Source organism: Xenopus tropicalis, chromosome 5 (assembly GCF_000004195.4).
Source record: "Xenopus tropicalis strain Nigerian chromosome 5, UCB_Xtro_10.0, whole genome shotgun sequence".
In the NCBI taxonomy this organism is placed as follows: domain Eukaryota; kingdom Metazoa; phylum Chordata; class Amphibia; order Anura; family Pipidae; genus Xenopus; species Xenopus tropicalis.
This window is the reverse complement of record NC_030681.2, coordinates 85,416,413-85,434,644: the sequence shown is the minus strand read 5'-3', so window position 1 is coordinate 85,434,644 and position 18,232 is coordinate 85,416,413. Positions and strand designations below refer to the sequence as shown.

The 18,232-nt window shown below is 37.3% G+C and overlaps 1 protein-coding gene across 1 annotated transcript in view; it reads left to right on the top strand.

Annotated features, from left to right (window-relative positions):
• mdn1 (midasin AAA ATPase 1) overlaps nt 1-18,232 on the top strand; it is a 126,650-nt gene that overhangs the window by 32,470 nt on the left and 75,948 nt on the right. The window contains exons 22-42 of the mRNA XM_002940316.5: nt 1,098-1,208; nt 3,107-3,258; nt 3,911-4,089; nt 4,394-4,602; nt 4,740-4,886; nt 5,789-5,930; nt 6,015-6,149; nt 6,296-6,434; nt 7,228-7,366; nt 7,453-7,583; nt 8,481-8,625; nt 9,861-9,990; nt 10,186-10,416; nt 10,507-10,704; nt 10,953-11,161; nt 11,878-12,000; nt 12,799-12,996; nt 13,245-13,352; nt 13,946-14,134; nt 14,971-15,060; nt 17,966-18,229. Of these exons, the coding sequence (XP_002940362.3) occupies nt 1,098-1,208; nt 3,107-3,258; nt 3,911-4,089; nt 4,394-4,602; nt 4,740-4,886; nt 5,789-5,930; nt 6,015-6,149; nt 6,296-6,434; nt 7,228-7,366; nt 7,453-7,583; nt 8,481-8,625; nt 9,861-9,990; nt 10,186-10,416; nt 10,507-10,704; nt 10,953-11,161; nt 11,878-12,000; nt 12,799-12,996; nt 13,245-13,352; nt 13,946-14,134; nt 14,971-15,060; nt 17,966-18,229 (3,369 nt within the window). The remainder of the gene's footprint in view (nt 1-1,097; nt 1,209-3,106; nt 3,259-3,910; nt 4,090-4,393; nt 4,603-4,739; nt 4,887-5,788; nt 5,931-6,014; nt 6,150-6,295; nt 6,435-7,227; nt 7,367-7,452; nt 7,584-8,480; nt 8,626-9,860; nt 9,991-10,185; nt 10,417-10,506; nt 10,705-10,952; nt 11,162-11,877; nt 12,001-12,798; nt 12,997-13,244; nt 13,353-13,945; nt 14,135-14,970; nt 15,061-17,965; nt 18,230-18,232) is intronic.

The window sequence follows — 18,232 nt, the reverse complement described above, 5'->3', positions numbered from 1 at the left end:
TGCATTAGCATTTATGTCAGAGTGGGGTCATTTTGTCTTTAGGGGCAGATGAGGAAGTGAGAAGACCCACAGCTTTGTTTGGCCAGTCATACAGTATCTGGCCATTCAATAGGTCAGGGGTCCCCTGTATGGCCATCTTTAGCTCGGTGGTGTTAACATAAAGAGGGTCACGGGTTACTGAATAGCAGGGATTTTTCATTTCAGAAAAATGGTTCATGGTTAGAGTTATGATATAAGGTTCACTAGAAGCTCTTTAAGGCAAAGTTTCAAGTGCTGAACTGCCTGAAATAGGCTCAACTTCTCTTAAATTCATTTTTAATTGGTGACACAGGATATACTAAAATCTCCTTTAAGAGAATTTGAGGTAAGATTATTAGCTGGGGTGTAGTATACAGACAAATCTATGGTTGAAAAAGTTTTTGCCCCTAATGGAAAAATACATTACGTATCAGTTAATTTATGAAATGCTTATTAAAGGAGAAGAAAAGGTTAATAAAGAGTTGATCTCAAGCTGCAGGCATACCTTCAGTTCTCTCAATAGTTTCCTTAAGTCTCCCCATAATTTCTTCCATTGAGATGATCAGAAGCCTCATAGGAAAAAAAATGCTGAGCTCTGTAAAGAAAGTTCCCATAATGCCTCACTCCTGCACCAAGACCAAGACCGGTGTACATGCTCAGTTTGTTAGACTATGAGGAAGCTTCCTGCTGATTGGCTCAGACCACACATTCTTAAGGGGGGGAGGGAGTTTTTAGCATTCTTGGGGGAGGGGGGAGCAGGAGAGAGGAGAGAGCTGTGTGTCTCTAACACAGAAAAACAAAAAGACAACAAATCCTGTTACATTTGACAGAGAACCCAGTGCAGCGTTTCTGTGAGTGCTTATGGCTGTATTTACATAATAACTTAGTTACATAACTTAGTTTTTAGCCTTCCTTCTACTTTTACATAGGGTTGTTTGAATAATAAAGGGACCAACAATCAGGGCAGGAAAATACATATCAAAAAAAGGTGAACTGTTTCTGTGTTCACAATAAATTAACTTTAAAGATGAGCTGTTATTCGGTGTGACCTGTTACATGAGTATGTTTTTGTTTTGCAGGGATTTTGCCTTGGCTTCCTTACACAACTGGATAGAGCTTCACATTCTGTAGTGCTGGGGTTGATACGCCGTTATATTTTGCAAGGAAACATAAAACATCTACTCAGTCAGGTTTGTAAGATGTAATTCTTTTCACTTACCACCAGTTTAAAGGGGACTGGATTTCTGAAGTATTTTAAGGTTAGCGTTAGGTTCTACCTTATATTGGGGATTGTGAGTTTATTACTCCCAGGAAGTCAGATTTGTATTTGGGTGTTTCATTATGGTATATGTTGACTGTCCCTTATCCTGAATGGTTTGGGATGGTTAAACTGCATGCACCATAAAAGGGTACTATTGACTTTGGCTCGTTTATGTGACTGCCACAGTAATCTGGAGCACAGAATCTAGCACTGCTGTGATATATGATTCTTAATGGTACTACTGTGTGCAGTAGAGCTGCAAGTTTTTGGTTGCTGACAGGGAATGGCTTTTTGTTCATTATAGTGCTCAGAGGACTATAACAATCAGTTTCCCTAATGCAGCATTACCTTCTAAATCAGGGTGGACATATAGTTTATCTGTGTATTTTTTTTTATACATATTAAAAATGCAATTTGAAAAGGAATACAGATAAACTGCCTTCTCAAGTCCTCTATCAAAGATGTTTATTTGCAAAAGTGTGACTTCAGATTACCTTATATATTACAGTAGGATGTACAGTGTCCACAATATTACATAAAGCTGGTGATACCTAAGATAATTTTAGCAGGTAACCCTGCTATTCTTTATCAAATATGCAGGGTATAGCCCTGTTAATGGGCCCAAAATAACCAATGTCTAATCAGGGCTTAGTCAAATATCAACCAAGAGAGTTTGGAAAGCCTGTTGTGAGATTACTCCATTGGATTATGTTTGTTGATCCCTAACTGGTCTGCCCTGGATCCCAGTATGTTGGTAGTGGGGCCCAACTAATTTGATTTCATACAAAACTGTCTATGGGATAAGGGATCTTTCCGTAAATTAGATAACTATATTTTACTCAAAAACAATAAAACAATTTAGGATTGTTCTGCCACCAATATGGATTTATGCAGCATAAATTAATAATAATTGTGAAGTTTGCATATGATTGAGAAAGTACCTTTATTTATTTTTTTTTAATTCATTTTCCAAATAGCTAATTTCCTATTTTTTTTTTTTTTTTTAACATTGTTTGGTGTGCACCTCTGTGTTGTGGACACACACACATATACCTAGGTACAGAGTAATGTACTATATTATGTAGTTCTGGGGAAGGCCAAGCTCACTGGGCGCCCTAGCCCCTGCACCTTCTCCAACCCCCCACTCCTCCCATGCACAATGCTGTTGTGGGGGTCTGGGTTGAGTCATTGCTTCCGCCACATAATGACATTGTTGCATCCTAGGCAGGTGCCTCTTATGCCTACCCCTTGTTCCTGCCCTCATATAGTTTTTCATTTGGGGGAACTCCCAGTTTTATAGGCGTGCATATGTTTTGTCCCTCCCAGCTATAATGGATAAATATTAAGAATATCCAGTCACTGAGAATGTGAAGGTATAGGGCCAGATGCCAGGTGCTTTTAAACTGACTAGGAATATAACTTCTAATAATCTTATAGGATTAAGATGGAGGGTGCACTGCATCGTGCTCCTAGATCTAGCATTGTAGTTTGCAGCCTTTCCTTCCACCCAACTCTTGTCTGAAGAGAGAAGGTAGCATATGAGGAGGGAATTTATCAATTAATTCTCAGTTCTCAAGCCCTATGGTCACACTTTAGGACTAACTTTTATAAATAGCTTTTAGAGTAGTGCTCCAAATTTGGATAAAACCTATTCTTACTTCACTGAGGCTTCTATATTAGTCATCCTATACCTGTATTTAATTTAATTACATGACATTTGTATTTATGTAATGTTTTTCTTTTAATTAAAAAAAAAAAAAAGATTCCCTTCAGTATATTTTAATCTGTGTAAATCCTGTATGATTATTTTTGTCTGTCTAATTTCAGCCTCTCCCAGAGCCACGAGGTAGCAGATTTGTGCAGATACAAGGTTACTGGATCCCAGTGGGGGATAAAGACCCTGCTATAGATGAAAGCTATATTCTAACCTATTCAGTCAACTTAAATCTAAGAGACCTTGTTAGAGTGGTCTCTGCAGGGTAAGCACTTTGTATGGTATTAGTATTTATTTAGGCATATTGCTACTTTAAAAATGAAAAATAATATTTGAAGTAACTTATTTATACTGACTAAATCACTAAATTAATGTTTCTTAGAATTACATATTTATGCTGTATTGAATTCTTTACTGTGTAAGAGTTAAGTGAATTTTAAGCTGCCCATATATGACCAAATTTGGTTAGGCAGTTGGGTTGATTTCAACCTTACTGTTCAGACACCCAAACATATATGGCCAGTTGTGGTGCCATTCAGACTGAAAATCTGGCAATCCTGGTGATTCAAGAATTAAGCTAAATATTCCCATTAATCAGAGCTGCATGTTTGCAACTCTTCTTTGTCCATGTGGCCATGCATGTGTATGGCTCATTGTGAAGAATCCATCCGTTTAGCCTGTGGGCCAGTTAGCTGGATAATGGTCAGGCCCTTTTAACACCACCTTTAGGGGCCCATTTATCAAACTACGATCGCTTCCGAATACAAAAAAAATTGAATTTTTTCTAAGTCTTCGCACAGTGTGGGTTTTTTTTTTTGCGACTTTTTCATACTTTGTGTGATTTTTCAAATTATATTTTTCATTATATACATTTTTTATTTGAACTATAGTATGTTTACATATTCATTCATTTTTAGGACTCACCCAGTTCTGATCCAGGGAGAAACTTCTGTAGGGAAAACAAGTTTAATTAGATGGCTGGCTTGTGCTAGTGGGAATCATTGCGTCCGAATTAATAATCATGAGCACACAGATATCCAGGAATACATTGGATGTTACACCTCAGATGTGTCTGGAAAACTGATTTTTAAAGAAGGTATAGTACTTAGATTCCAGTGTCTCGTTTTTTTTCTTCTTGATTTCTGGAGTGATGATTACTTTCGGCATTAACTCATCACATATATATTGTATTGTTCTGTAAAGCCATGTGGGCATTCTTTCTCAATGAAAAGCTGCAGACATTTATGTCTTGAATTTTGTTTGATTGTAATATGGGCTGGATAGAACAATGCATAACCTGCCAGACAGCTGCACATGAGGAGCTTTCTTTGGTGGTCCTGAATTTATGTATATATCTATATGTATATGTATATTTATAATCTTTTTTATATTTTTTACAGGTGTTCTAATTGATGCTATGAGAAAAGGTTATTGGGTAATATTGGATGAGTTGAATCTGGCTCCAACCGATGTACTTGAAGCTCTGAATAGACTGCTGGATGATAATAGGGAGCTTTTTATAACAGAAACACAGGAAGTAGTAAAAGCACACCCAAGGTTCATGCTCTTTGCTACACAGAACCCACCAGGACTCTATGGTGGTAGAAAGGTTTGTGAACCGGTTATTTATTTTGTGTAATTTCTGTGTCTTTAGACTTTTATTTTCAGAGGTGTTGTCCTCTGTTAATGTATTTTTTTTTCCTCTTTATATGTAAAATTAATAAGTTTATTAACTATTCTTAACAGGTGTTGTCTAGGGCTTTTCGGAACAGATTTGTGGAACTGCATTTTGATGAACTGCCCAGTGCCGAGCTTGAAACTATCCTGCACAAGAGATGCTGCCTTCCACCCTCTTACTGTAACAAGCTAGTTGCAGTTATGTTAGAGCTTCAGGTAGTATTTACTTACAATTGTTTATTTGCATGGACTTTTTACCTTGACCCTTTTAAGGTTATACGGGACATTTCCGTGGCTTGAAAATACCATGCATTGTTATAATTACCAATTTGCCAGTGGCTGTATCAAGTTAAAGGCTTGGGCACCTCCCCCATCCCTTAAAGGAGAACTAAAGCTTAACCAAAGAAGTAGGCTAAAAATTTGTACATTATGTTTTGGGTTTCTGTACCAGCTCAAAGCAACCGCAGCCCTTTATTAGTGAACATCTGTGCCCACAGTAGCTCCCATCTTCTTTTCTGCTGATTTACTAAGCTTAGGGACTGACTCACAATGTACAGTGTGTGTGTGTGTGTGTGTATATGTGTGTGTGTGTGTGTGTGTATATATATATATTCCGTATAAGGGCAGCATAAATGCAGCCAATTCATTATAATAAAAAGTAATGCACATAAAAGTGCATTACAGTATAGTGAAATTAAAAATAGAATAAATAAAATAGACGCGTAGTGGAATAATAAATAACTGTTTGATTTTTTTGGACTGCTACCTTGCCGTGAGTGCTTTTAACTTTCTGAATAAATATTTTATGGTGAATGCCGTCAATGGAGGATATATAAATGACAAAATAAGGCTGATTAGTAATTAATATTTATATAATTACTACATGACCGCTCAAAAACCATTGAAGCTAGCAACAGAATGTAACAGAATATGCATTTTTATCCATATTCATTTTTATGGTTTAGTTGTTCTTTAAGCCCTGGTCAGTTTGCATGTATTTTTCAAGTGCATTTTGTTCTTCTTTTAACTTGAACACATTTAATTTTCTGTTTTTCTAATTGCATGGGCTATACCCAGTCTCTAAACTAAAATACTGACCTCCGCATTTCTCATTTCAGTCATACAGAAGAGGATCCTCTGTATTTGCAGGGAAACATGGATTTATAACTCTGAGAGATCTTTTTCGCTGGGCAGAGAGATACAGATTATCAGAACAAAATGAAAAAGATTATGATTGGCTTCAACATTTAGCCAACGATGGTAGAAAATGTTATTGCTTCTAATTTTTGTTCTGCTGCATTTGCTCAACTTTATATATGTAATGGTATTTCTCTTCGGTGTTAGGCTTCATGCTTCTGGCAGGTAGAGTAAGGAAACCTGAAGAAGAGGAGGTTATCCTAAAAGTGTTGAAAAAATGCTTCAAGAAGCAGGTAGAACCTCAGCATATCTTCTCCAGAGGAAGTGTGCAAAGACAACTTGGTGAGTTGTTTGAGGGCTGCCCCATTTTTTATGAATTTTCTCATTCTTTAGTATTATCTGCATTAACAACTTATTTTTCCAGAAGATTTACTTCTTCTAAAATCGCTTGTTGGGTACTGTCATCTGACATGAAAATTTCCTTTTAGATTCTTTATCTGTCCAGCAAGATATTGTGGATTTTAGATTTTCTCACATTGTGTGGACACAAGGCATGAGAAGGCTGGCTGTGCTTGTCGGACGGGCCTTACAGTTTGGGGAGCCAGTACTACTAGTGGGAGATACAGGGTATGTGTTCTTTTATTAATTGTGTTTGTGTTTTAAACTCATTTACTTGAGGCATTTCAGGATAGCCCCTTTCTTTTCTATTAATAATGCACTTTTACGTGAAATGTAATATGTGCAAAGGTAAGGTAAATTATCATTAAATAGGATGCCCACCCAAAAATTAATATGTAATTCTCAGCCTATAACAATATACTAAAAGCAGTTTCTGTCTGCCCTTTACTATTGCCTCGTACAGTTTGCCAAACTACCAAAACAGTGTATGAGAAATAAACTCTTCTCCAGCCAAGGCTCAAGTTTGCTCAGTTTTTTGCATGCTTCTGTTTTTTTGTTTTTTTTTTTTTACAGGTTGGCTAGTCACAGAACATAGCATTGTGGGAATGGTAATCTTGGGTGGAGAAGATCTGCCCATTAATACAATTTATAGTGGTATAAGTAGATAAGTAGTCAGGGAAAAGAGAGGAGGAAATATAAAAAAATAGAAACTACTTTTAGTTGTTGCTGCATTTATGATTTGCCTATAAAATCGTTGAAATATTTTTTTAAAAATGATTTATTTTAATGAATATGTGTTGCTTGGAATTCCAAATTCTTTAGCTATGAAGAAAAACAGTTTTTGTGTTGACAACTTTTAATTCTGTTCTGCAAAGATACTAAAAGCAAAATATAAAGATGCAACTTCATAAATATTTCTTTTTATTAAATTAAACCTTTGGCAAAAAAATTAAAAATTAACAAAATGAAATGTATTTGGCATGCAATACAATCAATAATGCTTTAATGCATTCTGTTCTAGATGTGGAAAAACAACCATCTGCCAGCTATTTGCTGCCCTGGCCAGTCAAACATTGCACTGTGTTAACTGCCATCAGCACATGGAGACCTCTGATTTTTTGGGAGGGCTGCGCCCCATCCGACAGAGATCGAAAGACAAAGTAAGTCCAAAATATGGTGGCTGCCCATTGACAAGGTGATTCTCTTTAAATTGGAGTTGACATGGTACTGTATTTCATTTACTCAGGATGATGTGGAATATTCTAAGCTTTTTGAGTGGCATGATGGACCGCTAGTATTGGCTATAAAAGAAGATGGTTTCTTTTTAATGGATGAGATCTCTTTAGCAGATGATTCTGTATTAGAGAGACTGAACAGGTATGAGGCGCCAATTTATAAAAGTATCTTATAATTATTTTACTTGTGTCCTGCTGTGCTGTGCAACTTCTGTGGTAGCGAGGGCCAGGATTTTTCCGGCCTACATGGTGGAGGGCCGATAATAAAGCCAGTTTTGACCACCCCCCCTTTTTAAACCACACCCACTTGAAACCACACTTGTGTTATCACATGACCAAACCCATATTAATGGTGGTAGTACAGCAAAAACCTGATACAATGATACAATGCTGAAACTGCTCCTACAGGCTGCACAATAACTATACATTAAAAAACTTTTTAATTACAGTGCCACCTCAGTATATGTTCTTTTTATAGTGTGCAGGTGAACTATGTGGGGTTTACAGTCTGAGCCTGAGGTGTGAACAATGCAGTGGGTGAATAATGTAGGGATTAAAAGGTGTAAACAATACAAGGGATTACATTTTTAAACACTACAGGGGAATTACAGCCTGAGGTGTGAACCATGCAGGGGGCCAGTTAATCTCAGTACTGATACCATTTAAAGTTTACACAAAGCAGCCAGATAAGTGTGGGGGGGGGGGCACACAGAGGGGGGTCGTTGGCTGACCGTTGGATAGCACTGGTGTACTGAATTACTGTTAAGAATAATAAACCTTTTAATAATATAATCTGGCAAATTGTAGTGAAAAGACTTGCTTAGTGGGATTTATGAGGAATTTTGTTTGCCCCCCCCTCCACCTGTTTCATAACCTTTACGCCCTTTATTGCACAGTCTGGGAAAATACTCTTTCCCCCTGCTATTTCTGGTGGAATTAAAATTCAACATACTTATTGTGCTGAATTTAACACATCATTGCCTGATATAGAAAGTGCAGGAAGTTCATATTTGCCTTACAATTTCTTCTTCTTGTACAGTGTTCTTGAAGTTGAAAAGACATTGGTGCTGGCTGAGAAAGGAAGTGGTGAAGATGAAACCGAAGAAGTGGAAATTTTAACAGCAGGAAAACAGTTCAGAATTCTTGCTACAATGAATCCTGGGGGGGACTTTGGCAAAAAGGAGGTAATGATTTGCCCAAACTGTGAACTGTGGCATAGATGTTATTGTGTATTTCTCTATGTGCTGCCATGCCATGTTTATTGGAACTAGCAAGCTCCATCTTCTGTCTCTTCAGGTTTTCTTCAAGTTCAGTTCAGCAACATAGAGCTTGCATGCACAGGTGAAAGTAATTCCAGAGTATCTTTAATTGTGTATGCACTAGCAAGATCTACGTTGCTAAACTGAGTCAAACGAAACCTGAAGATAGGTCAGCTTTACAAACAGACACTTTTCATTGAAATAGACTCTGTGGGGAAGGTCCAGGTAGGGAGGGACTCAGTGGAAGGCAGTGGATGGGGGCTGTTGTCTGGGGGGGGTTTAGTTCTCCTTTAAGGAATATATTGTGAACAAATAAGGTTTCTTATTTAATGATTTAAAAAGTTGTATGGACTACTACAATCGATGTGACTTATTAAACCTCCCATTGTAAATACTTGCTTGACCTTGCCTTATAGACTTTTTTGTTTTTTTTTAGCAGAAGCTGAAATTCTTTCTTTCCATTTACATGAGGATCTGTAACATACTCCTACAATTAATTAACTAACCTCTTGCTTTACATCTGTAAAAAGTTCTGTCCATAGTTTTATCACAAATTTCCCTCACAATTTCTTGTGTTTCTGTCACTTTTTATCCAATCTCCTCAAATGCAAGATATAGCCCTCTATTCACAGCTTGATTGTGTGTGTGAATCATTCTGCTATATTTCAGTCATTAAGGCTTTAGACACATTAAAAACACATTGCCCAGTCAATGCTATAAACTTATTTCACCCATTTCTTGCATTAGTGTAGCTAATCTCCAGTTTGGAGCACTACTACTAGTCGCAAGTGATTAAAAGTTAAGACCCCAGTCTTCCAGAGGTCAACCACATAAGTTTCGTAGGACAAAAATTGTTGTTGCCTTGATGGTTTATGCAGTATTTGAATGGTGATCCTATTGCCTTCTTGCTTTAGTGAGCATTCAATTAAAGGGGAAAAACACTCCCTATTGTTTCATTCATCCACCCACACACAGGTATGAGATGCATTATCTTCTGGAAACTCCATTTGTAGTTTTTAAAAATAATTTATTTTTCTTCTGTAAAAATAAAATAGTGTGTATGTTTGTGCATAAAAAAAATGTTAACAGTATGTTGTGTTTTTGTTTCCGTTTTATCTTTAAGAATACTTCTAACTCTAAATTATGTATTAATTTCTCAGCTCTCCCCTGCCCTGCGTAACAGATTTACAGAGATTTGGTGCCCCCAGAGCAATGACCGTCATGATCTTGCAGAAATTATTAAGCACAATTTGCACACTGGATTGTCACTAGGCTCTTCATACTGTAATGGTAAGACTGCTATATTTTGGGGGGTTTTTTTTGTTTTTTTTTTCACACAAAGGTCCTTAACCTAAGCATTTTTTTGTTTTCTGTATAATTAATAATTATGTATTTCTGTTAATCTGGGGTTAACGTATAAGTGATCACCATTGCAAGCCCCAAAATTATGTTCAATAATTTTCAAGAGTTTTTGGTTTGTTGTAGGTGCTGACATAGCTGATCTCATGATGGATTTTATTGAGTGGCTTACAAATCAAGACTTTGGACGTCGTTGTATTCTAAGTGTTAGAGACATATTGTCCTGGGTAAACTTTATGAATGTCATGGTTGGAGATAAAGATGCGGTAAACAGTAATGCTCCTGGGGCTGATCTTGATGCTGTCACAGCTTTTGTACATGCTGCATGTTTGGTGTATATTGATGGATTAGGGTCAGGTGAGTTATCTTGTGTAAAACATTGGATGAACAGAGAATTTTTTACAAAGCAGATGTAATTATATACAGTTTTCTTTATATGTAAATTAGGAACAACCTTTACCTCTGCTGAAGCAGCCACATTTGCCCGACAACAGTGCATGCGATTCTTAAGAGAGAAACTGTCTGAAATTCTCAGCTTGACTGAAGATGTACACTCTGAGTTAAAGCTGTATGACCAAGCCACCCAGAGAAAAATATGTTGGAGAGAGGATTGTTTTGGGATTCACCCATTCTATATACCCATTGGTAAGAGGATTTGGTACTTTGAGACCATTTTAGGTCCTGCAAGTATTAATTAAGTATCAAGCATGTAGTATCTATCACAAGTAGTAAGCATGCCTATCACAAGATATCTTTTGTTCACCATTGAATACTTTGTTTTGCTTTGATAATATAAATCACAAAAGAATTTATTTAAAAAAAATAACCACTTTTAAGATTAAAAAGCCTCGGAATGTTTTGGGCAATTTCAGTTAACCTTTCAACCTTTTCAGGTCCTTACTTCCAAGAAAATAAAATAACTGATTACGCACTGAATGCTGAAACTACATCTATGAATGCACAGAGGTTGCTGAGAGCACTACAACTCAACAAGCCGATTATCTTGGAGGGTTCACCTGGAGTTGGCAAAACTAGTCTTGTCACAGCGTTGGCCAAGGCATCTGGAAACTGTCTTGTTCGAATTAACCTGTCTGAGCAAACGGTACATAAATACTGCCATGGAAATAAATTTTGTGGCCATTTTTAAAGGGGTCACTCACTGAAGCTGTGTCTTTGAGTTTACTTGTTTTATTGATTAAAATACCTTAATGTATAATATTGTGAGTTTGCAAAGAACTCATATTTTATTTATTCTTAAAGGAGAAGGAAAGGCAAAGTCACTTGGGGGTGCCAAAATGTTAGGCACTCCCAAGTGACTTTAACTGCTTACCTCGTACCCCGGGCTGGTGCCCCTGTTCGGAGAAAACAGCACCAGCCCGGGGTACCTGGAGCGGATCACTTCCTCCTTCCGTCTTCCGCTTTCTAAACTGCCGGTGGCTGGGCATGCACAGTAGAGCGAAAAAGCCGACTTTAATGTTTAAGTTCGGCTTTTCACTCTACTGCGCATGTGCGCGCAGTGAATCGCAAAGGAGGAAGCGCAGGCAGCTACCCCGGGCTGGTGCTGTTCTCTCCGAACAGGGACACCAGCCCGGGGTAAAAGGTAGGCGGTTAAAGTCACTTGGGGGTGCCTAACATTTTGGCACCCCCAAGTGACTTTGACTTTCTTTTTCCTTTAATGTAATTGTTCTTTTAGCTATTGGCTAAGGGCGTGTTGAGTTAGCCAAAGGCGATTTAGAAACATAACATTTAAGTGTGTAATGGCCAAAAAATAACAGATTTAATTAATGTGCTTTTATTGTTTTCTTCTCATTGTTAAAGGATGTGACTGATCTTTTTGGTACCGACTTGCCTGTTGAAGGAGGCAAGGGAGGAGAATTTGCCTGGCGCGATGGTCCTCTTCTTTCTGCTTTAAAAGCTGGACATTGGATTGTACTTGATGAAGTATGTTTCTCTGTGAATTGTCTGTTTCCAGTTTATCTTTGCTACCTAATATTGACTACAGGCCATATATGTTGCAGTTTTTATATTAAATGACAAGAAGTCATACTTACTTGTCACTGGGTCCATAAATACATAGACTTAAATGATAAAAGAAATGAGGTGCTTATTTTTGATAACTACAAACAAACACCAAATATATAACTTTCCAAGCTGATATCTTCCAGTCACGGGTATATCACATAATATATATCAGTGCCCAATTTGCTACAATTAGTGATGAGTGTGAAAGTTGTGAAACACATTGAAGTCAATGGGTGTTTTTTTCTGCAACAATTTTTTACTGCACAAATTTTGGGTGTTTTTTTTTTCGTGGTGAAACCTATAAAAAAGTTTTGCTCTTCACTGGCCACCACTCCCTAATTATGTCTAAATGACGTGCAATTTAGGGGGCAGAAGGAGAGACAACTACATGCCTCCTTCTCATGTGTTCACAGAAATGCTAGGCAGTGGTGTTTTCATAGGGACCTCTGCAGGTCCTAAAAGGATTGCAGAGACCTGTGGCAATTCATTTAGAGTGGAAAACAGGCTGCTAAGTTCACATGAACTGAAATCTTTTTTTCCTGTAAAATCAGCTTTTGCCCAGCACAAAGACTCTTTGCCTCTTTCTTCTATGGCTTCACAATAGCCAGTTGGTATGTACATGTGGGCAGAGACAAAAATCTAGTTTTAACTATTGTTTACTGGTTAATATTGAAAATAGGTAAACCTAACAGGTCTAACATTGTTCCTATCTAATAGCTGAATCTGGCATCTCAGTCTGTTTTGGAGGGATTGAATGCCTGCTTTGATCATCGGGCCGAGGTGTACATTCCTGAACTTGGAATGAACTTCCAGGTTCAGCATGAGAGGACAAAGATATTTGGATGTCAAAATCCATTTCACCAAGGTGGAGGCAGAAAGGGCCTCCCACGATCTTTCCTAAACAGATTTACACAGGTAAGTCTTAACTTTTTACATGTACTCAGACACATTATTGTGCAAGCTTTATTGCATGTCAGACATCCTGAGGACAAGTTATAGGGTTGTTTAAAAGTTTTCCAGTGTCCAGTGTGAATGCGCGAACTGTCTATAAAGCCAGTGTTTAAGAAATGATTTGCCAATACAGATCAAAAGTTATTGTAGACTTAACAACATTTTACATTTTTGGAAATAAAGTGGTGCTTTAATATAAATTTATTGTTTAGGTTTATGTGGATCAACTTTCATTTGCGGACATGGAGTTCATTGCTAATTCACTATTTCCTTCCCTCGGCACATCCACTGTTTCAAAGATGGTTGCTTTCAACAACAAGGTATAGTGGTTAATATTTATATCTAGAGAAGTATTTCTATAAAAGTGCTCATAAAGCAACTTTTAAATTGCAGTCCCAATTTTGTAAGCACACTGCTCATTATTTCACATGTCACATGGGGCATTTGATGACCAGCTGCAGTATTACAGCTGGATATTAGCAAGTTTTAATAGTAAGGGTGAATTGCAGTTGGTGATTTCTTTTAGTTCATTTGCAGCCTAAGGTAGGCAATAAGGGGCTAATTTGATTGTTTGTCCCTAGGGCCAAACAATCAAAATTACAACAATGGGCAAAGGCCATCAAAACCTGCCCGATAGAGACCTGGATGATTTTAAACCAGATATCGATCGAGGAGGCCTGTTGGGGGACCCCATACACAGGCAGATAAGAGAGCAGCTATTTCTCTTGTCTGATGCAGGAAATTTGGCATTACTGCACATAACATGGCTCTAAGTATTTAATGCCAATACTGAGTTGCAGAATTAATTGTCACCTCATCAAAAACTAAATTTGTGTCATATCAGACTGCTGGATTTAAATGGCTTGTAACTTAAATAGTACATCCAATGTGTTGTGTCTATCTTTTTTGTCAGATTGACCATCAAGTTATGGTAGAAAAGAAGTGGGGTCAAAAGGGAGGACCATGGGAATTTAACCTGCGTGATTTATTTCGCTGGTGTCAGCTCATGCTGGAAGATCAAACTCCTGACAGCTATGATCCAGCCCAACATGTATTTCTTATTTATGGAGAAAGAATGAGAACAAAACCGGACCGGGAAAAGGTGCTCTTTCTTCTTTACAAAAATAGCTATAGTGGTGTTTCTTCTTCATAATTGCCATTTATCTTTTCTGCCTTAAAAGTTAATGCATTACTAAGCCTGTAACTATTTTTTTTCTTAAACCCTCCGCTGTCATATTACATATATGGCACTCACCTGACACTACTGGTGACAGAAAATGGCACATATGAGGGACTGCATCCCTTCAAGGCTTACCACTTGATATATCCTCTAGATAAGTGTAGTTAGTTACTAGAATCTTGTTTTGTAGAGTTATACAAGTAAGGCTGAAATGCCATGACCTTTATTGAGTCATTAATTCAATCTTAATGTTTTTTTTTTCTCCTTAAAGCTTAATACACAAAATAATCTTTTAATATCATAGACAAAATCTTTTGAGTAATCCAGTCTTAGTTAAGGTTTTGTTGTAACATATTTAGTGATTTATTATGGTGTTCAGCATAGGGTTTTTTCTGTTCCTAATGGTTGTGATTAAAGTTACAATTTTCTTGGTTAAGGTTTCAGGTAAGGGTTAAATCTTTTAGTAACTCTACCTTAAGGGTTTGAGGGATTTGAAGCCATTTCCCTACAATAATTGCCTGATAATAACTTATAGCCCTTCAGGAAAACCACAGTCCTAAAATTAAACTATTCTGAGTAACTGTCATATTAGTGACAGCATTTATTTAAGGTCTGCTATAAAGTCAGTAAAGAACAAATTTACCTTGCGATTTACCTTGAGAATTTAGACTACAGTGTAAAAAAAAACCTTCTGTATTTTGGTCAGGAAAATGAGAGAATTTTAAGCTTTTATTACATTTGTATCTCTCTTCCTGCAGATTATTTCTGTATACAAAGAAGTGTATGGTCAAGATCTAACTCCATATCTGGGAACACGATACTTTTACATCACACCTCAGAATGTGCAGGTAAAAAGGGGCAGTTGGTCTTGTGTCAGAGTGGGCCTCGAGGTGTAAGATGGTTTTGGTGGGTTGTAGGTGAGATTTTGTCATAATTTTGAGGCTTTTCTTGTTATACTCTCAAATTTAGCCTGTTATACTCCATTTTAAAATATAACTCCATTTTGTAATTGCTGTCTGCAAGGCCCGAGACCCCATAACAGTTGTTTTTCCCTAAGTATCCTTGAGCAGCTTGCATATTTTGGGGCCGATTCACTAAAGGTCGGTAACGCTGATCGCATAGTTTTTTACGTTAAAAAGCATGCAATAATTAAGTACCGATTCACCAAAGTCATTTCACACGCGTTAATCCACATATCGCATGTGCAAAAAAAGCATCATTGCAAAGCGTTATTTCTAACGCACTGCGTTAATTAGCAAATATAAATAATACAAACGCATGATTCACAAACACATATGAAGCGTTAAACGCGCAAAATATCGCATTTGTCTGTGCGAATATTAACACCTAATTGGGGTAGGTGGTACTTAAAGAAAATGGCGGTTCGTGAGCTTTTGGAAACACAACATGAACTTTGCAGTGGGATTTTTTTCAAGTTTGCTTTGGCCCTAGAGTGATGCATCCTCCAGTTTTCAGGGAAATGGTAATTTTCAGAAAGTAATGGCTACGTGTGTAATATCGTGCGCTAATATTGCACGCAGCAAAATATATCGTGGGCGGCAGGAAATAATGCACATGGCGGAAAATAACGCAAGAAAATCGTGAGTTAAATAACGCAAGAAAATCGCTCATCGCAAGTTAAATAACGCAAAGAACATTGCTTCTTAATTATGACAAATATCCTTTTAGTGAATCAAGTCGCAAAATAAGTGATAACATTTTTAACGCATGCTATAAACAGCGCTCGTTTTATCGACTTTTAGTGAATCGGCCCCTTTGTATCTTATCCTTTTGCTGACTCATGCTGTACTGGTCGGCCTTGAAGTACAGATTGTCTCTGTTTAAACATATTCTTTTGCTTTTACACATACACTTGGGGGCCCATTCATCAATGTACGAATCCAAATCCCGAAATCTGATCGTTTCTGATGATCGAAAATGTCACAAAAATTGTTTTAGTTTCAATACAAAAATTTCGGAACTTTCAGAACGTAAGTACGAAATTTTTGTATTGAAACGATCGTAAACGCATTGGCAATCTGAAAGTCATGAAATTTTCCTATCCCGAATGTAAACGGCACAAAACCTTTCTGACTTTGAAACTTCAATGCATGCGTTGTGAAGCTTTCCATAGGACTCAATGGCACTCTGCAGCTCCAACCTGGCCAAAAGAAAGTCACGATACCGAAGCTTGAATGAATTCCGAAACTATTGTACTCGTTGCGACAAAAACGATTTTGTCGCAAAGTACGAAAAAGTTAAAAAAATTAACGAAAAAAATGTCAGAAAATATGTACAATCCTAAAAGTTAGAAAAAAATACAAATTTTTTCTAATCATAACCATTATACAAAAGAGAAAACGATCTGCACTCCGAATTCAGCTTATATCTTCATTAACTTTGCCTGGGTGCAGTTTGGGAAAAACCACCATATCTCACTAAAACATTGCGCACTTTTCTGTAAAAGTTCAATCTTTATTCCATCTATGCCATCAGATCAACGTTTCAGCTCAGGTCTAGAGAAAGGCTCTAGACTGGAGCCGAAATGTTGATCTGATGGCATAGATGGAATAAACTTCATACAGAGGAATAAGAGAAATCCATTCTATGGGCAGACTATTCTGTCTATTGACTCAAGGTAAAAACGATCTGGAACAGCACCTCTTGTATTTTAAATTAAAATGCCTTTATTGCAAGTTTCAGGGGCAAACAGCAGCATTCTCAAGGGTCAATATACTTTTCACTAATCAATTGAGGAAGGAGACAATTCTTTAGATATATCTCCTCAAATTTAGATAATTTTGTCCTGAAATTCTGCAAATTCTAAGATTGTTTACTAACTGTTGGATATTCTTTACCATTCCCTGGAAAAGTGGTTGAGCAAACTTTGCATACACCGATAGGAACACTATTTGAAGTATAGGCCATCATATCGTGATATCTGTTCTTGAAATTTGGTTACTCATACTCCCCCTGACATCATGTCCTGTATATTGTGGTTTTAGAGATAAAAACTTCTTCATACAGAGAATTAAGAGCAATCAATTCTATGGGCAGACTAGTCTGTCTGTTGACTCAAAGGGCAATATACTTTTCACTAGTCAACTGAGGAAGGAGGCTAATGTTGAACCCACATAAGTGTAGATCAAGATGATGCATCACCTTCTCATTTGTACGTAATTCAGATACGTTCACTTGTTCTGTCACTGGGAGAATATATTAATAAAAATACTGGATGAACTTTGAATTTAATGTAATGTGCTTTGATTAATACTTAATATGCGGTGTTAACTCTGCTGCTGGTATTAAAGTTGTTTTTTCTTCTCTTATTGGTTAATGTAATGTGCATTTTGATGTTGTGCATTTAAAACTTTCTTTGTGTATAGCATTCTTTAGCCTATGCTTAAGTGCCAGTTTGGCTGTCTTTGTGCATGTTATTTTGTTAAAAACATTTGTACTTATACACTTTTTAACCTGTACATTGGAGTTCTTGTTGCTTTAGTGTGCCCTGGGGAGCCAGGGACATGGACATGTTTGCTTAATAGCTTGGGGGCCCTGTGATTCCTGATGGTGGGAATGGATTTTGGTTTTTGATGGAATCTCTATGTTGTGTGGCTTCCCACATTAAAGGTGCAAAATTATCCAAATAGACAATAGACAGAAGTGTGTGCTTAGAACTGCTGGGGTTCCTTCTATCCTGAAGTGTATTGAATACAGTTTTTTCTCTTTTTTTTTTTTTTTTTTTTTTTTAAGCTTGGGTATTCAGTCCTTCCTCGTAGCTGTGACTCTCCTCTGTCATTTTCTGGACACCTGTCTCTGCTTCATCATTCCTTGCAATCTCTCGAGCCAGTTATGAAGTGCGTACAGATGGGCTGGATGGTAATTCTTGTGGGACCTGCAGCTGTCGGAAAGACAAGTCTTGTGCAGACCCTAGCTCTTCTAACTGGTCACAAACTGAAAATCATGGCAATGAACAGTGCTATGGACACTACAGAGCTCCTGGGAGGGTTTGAACAGGTA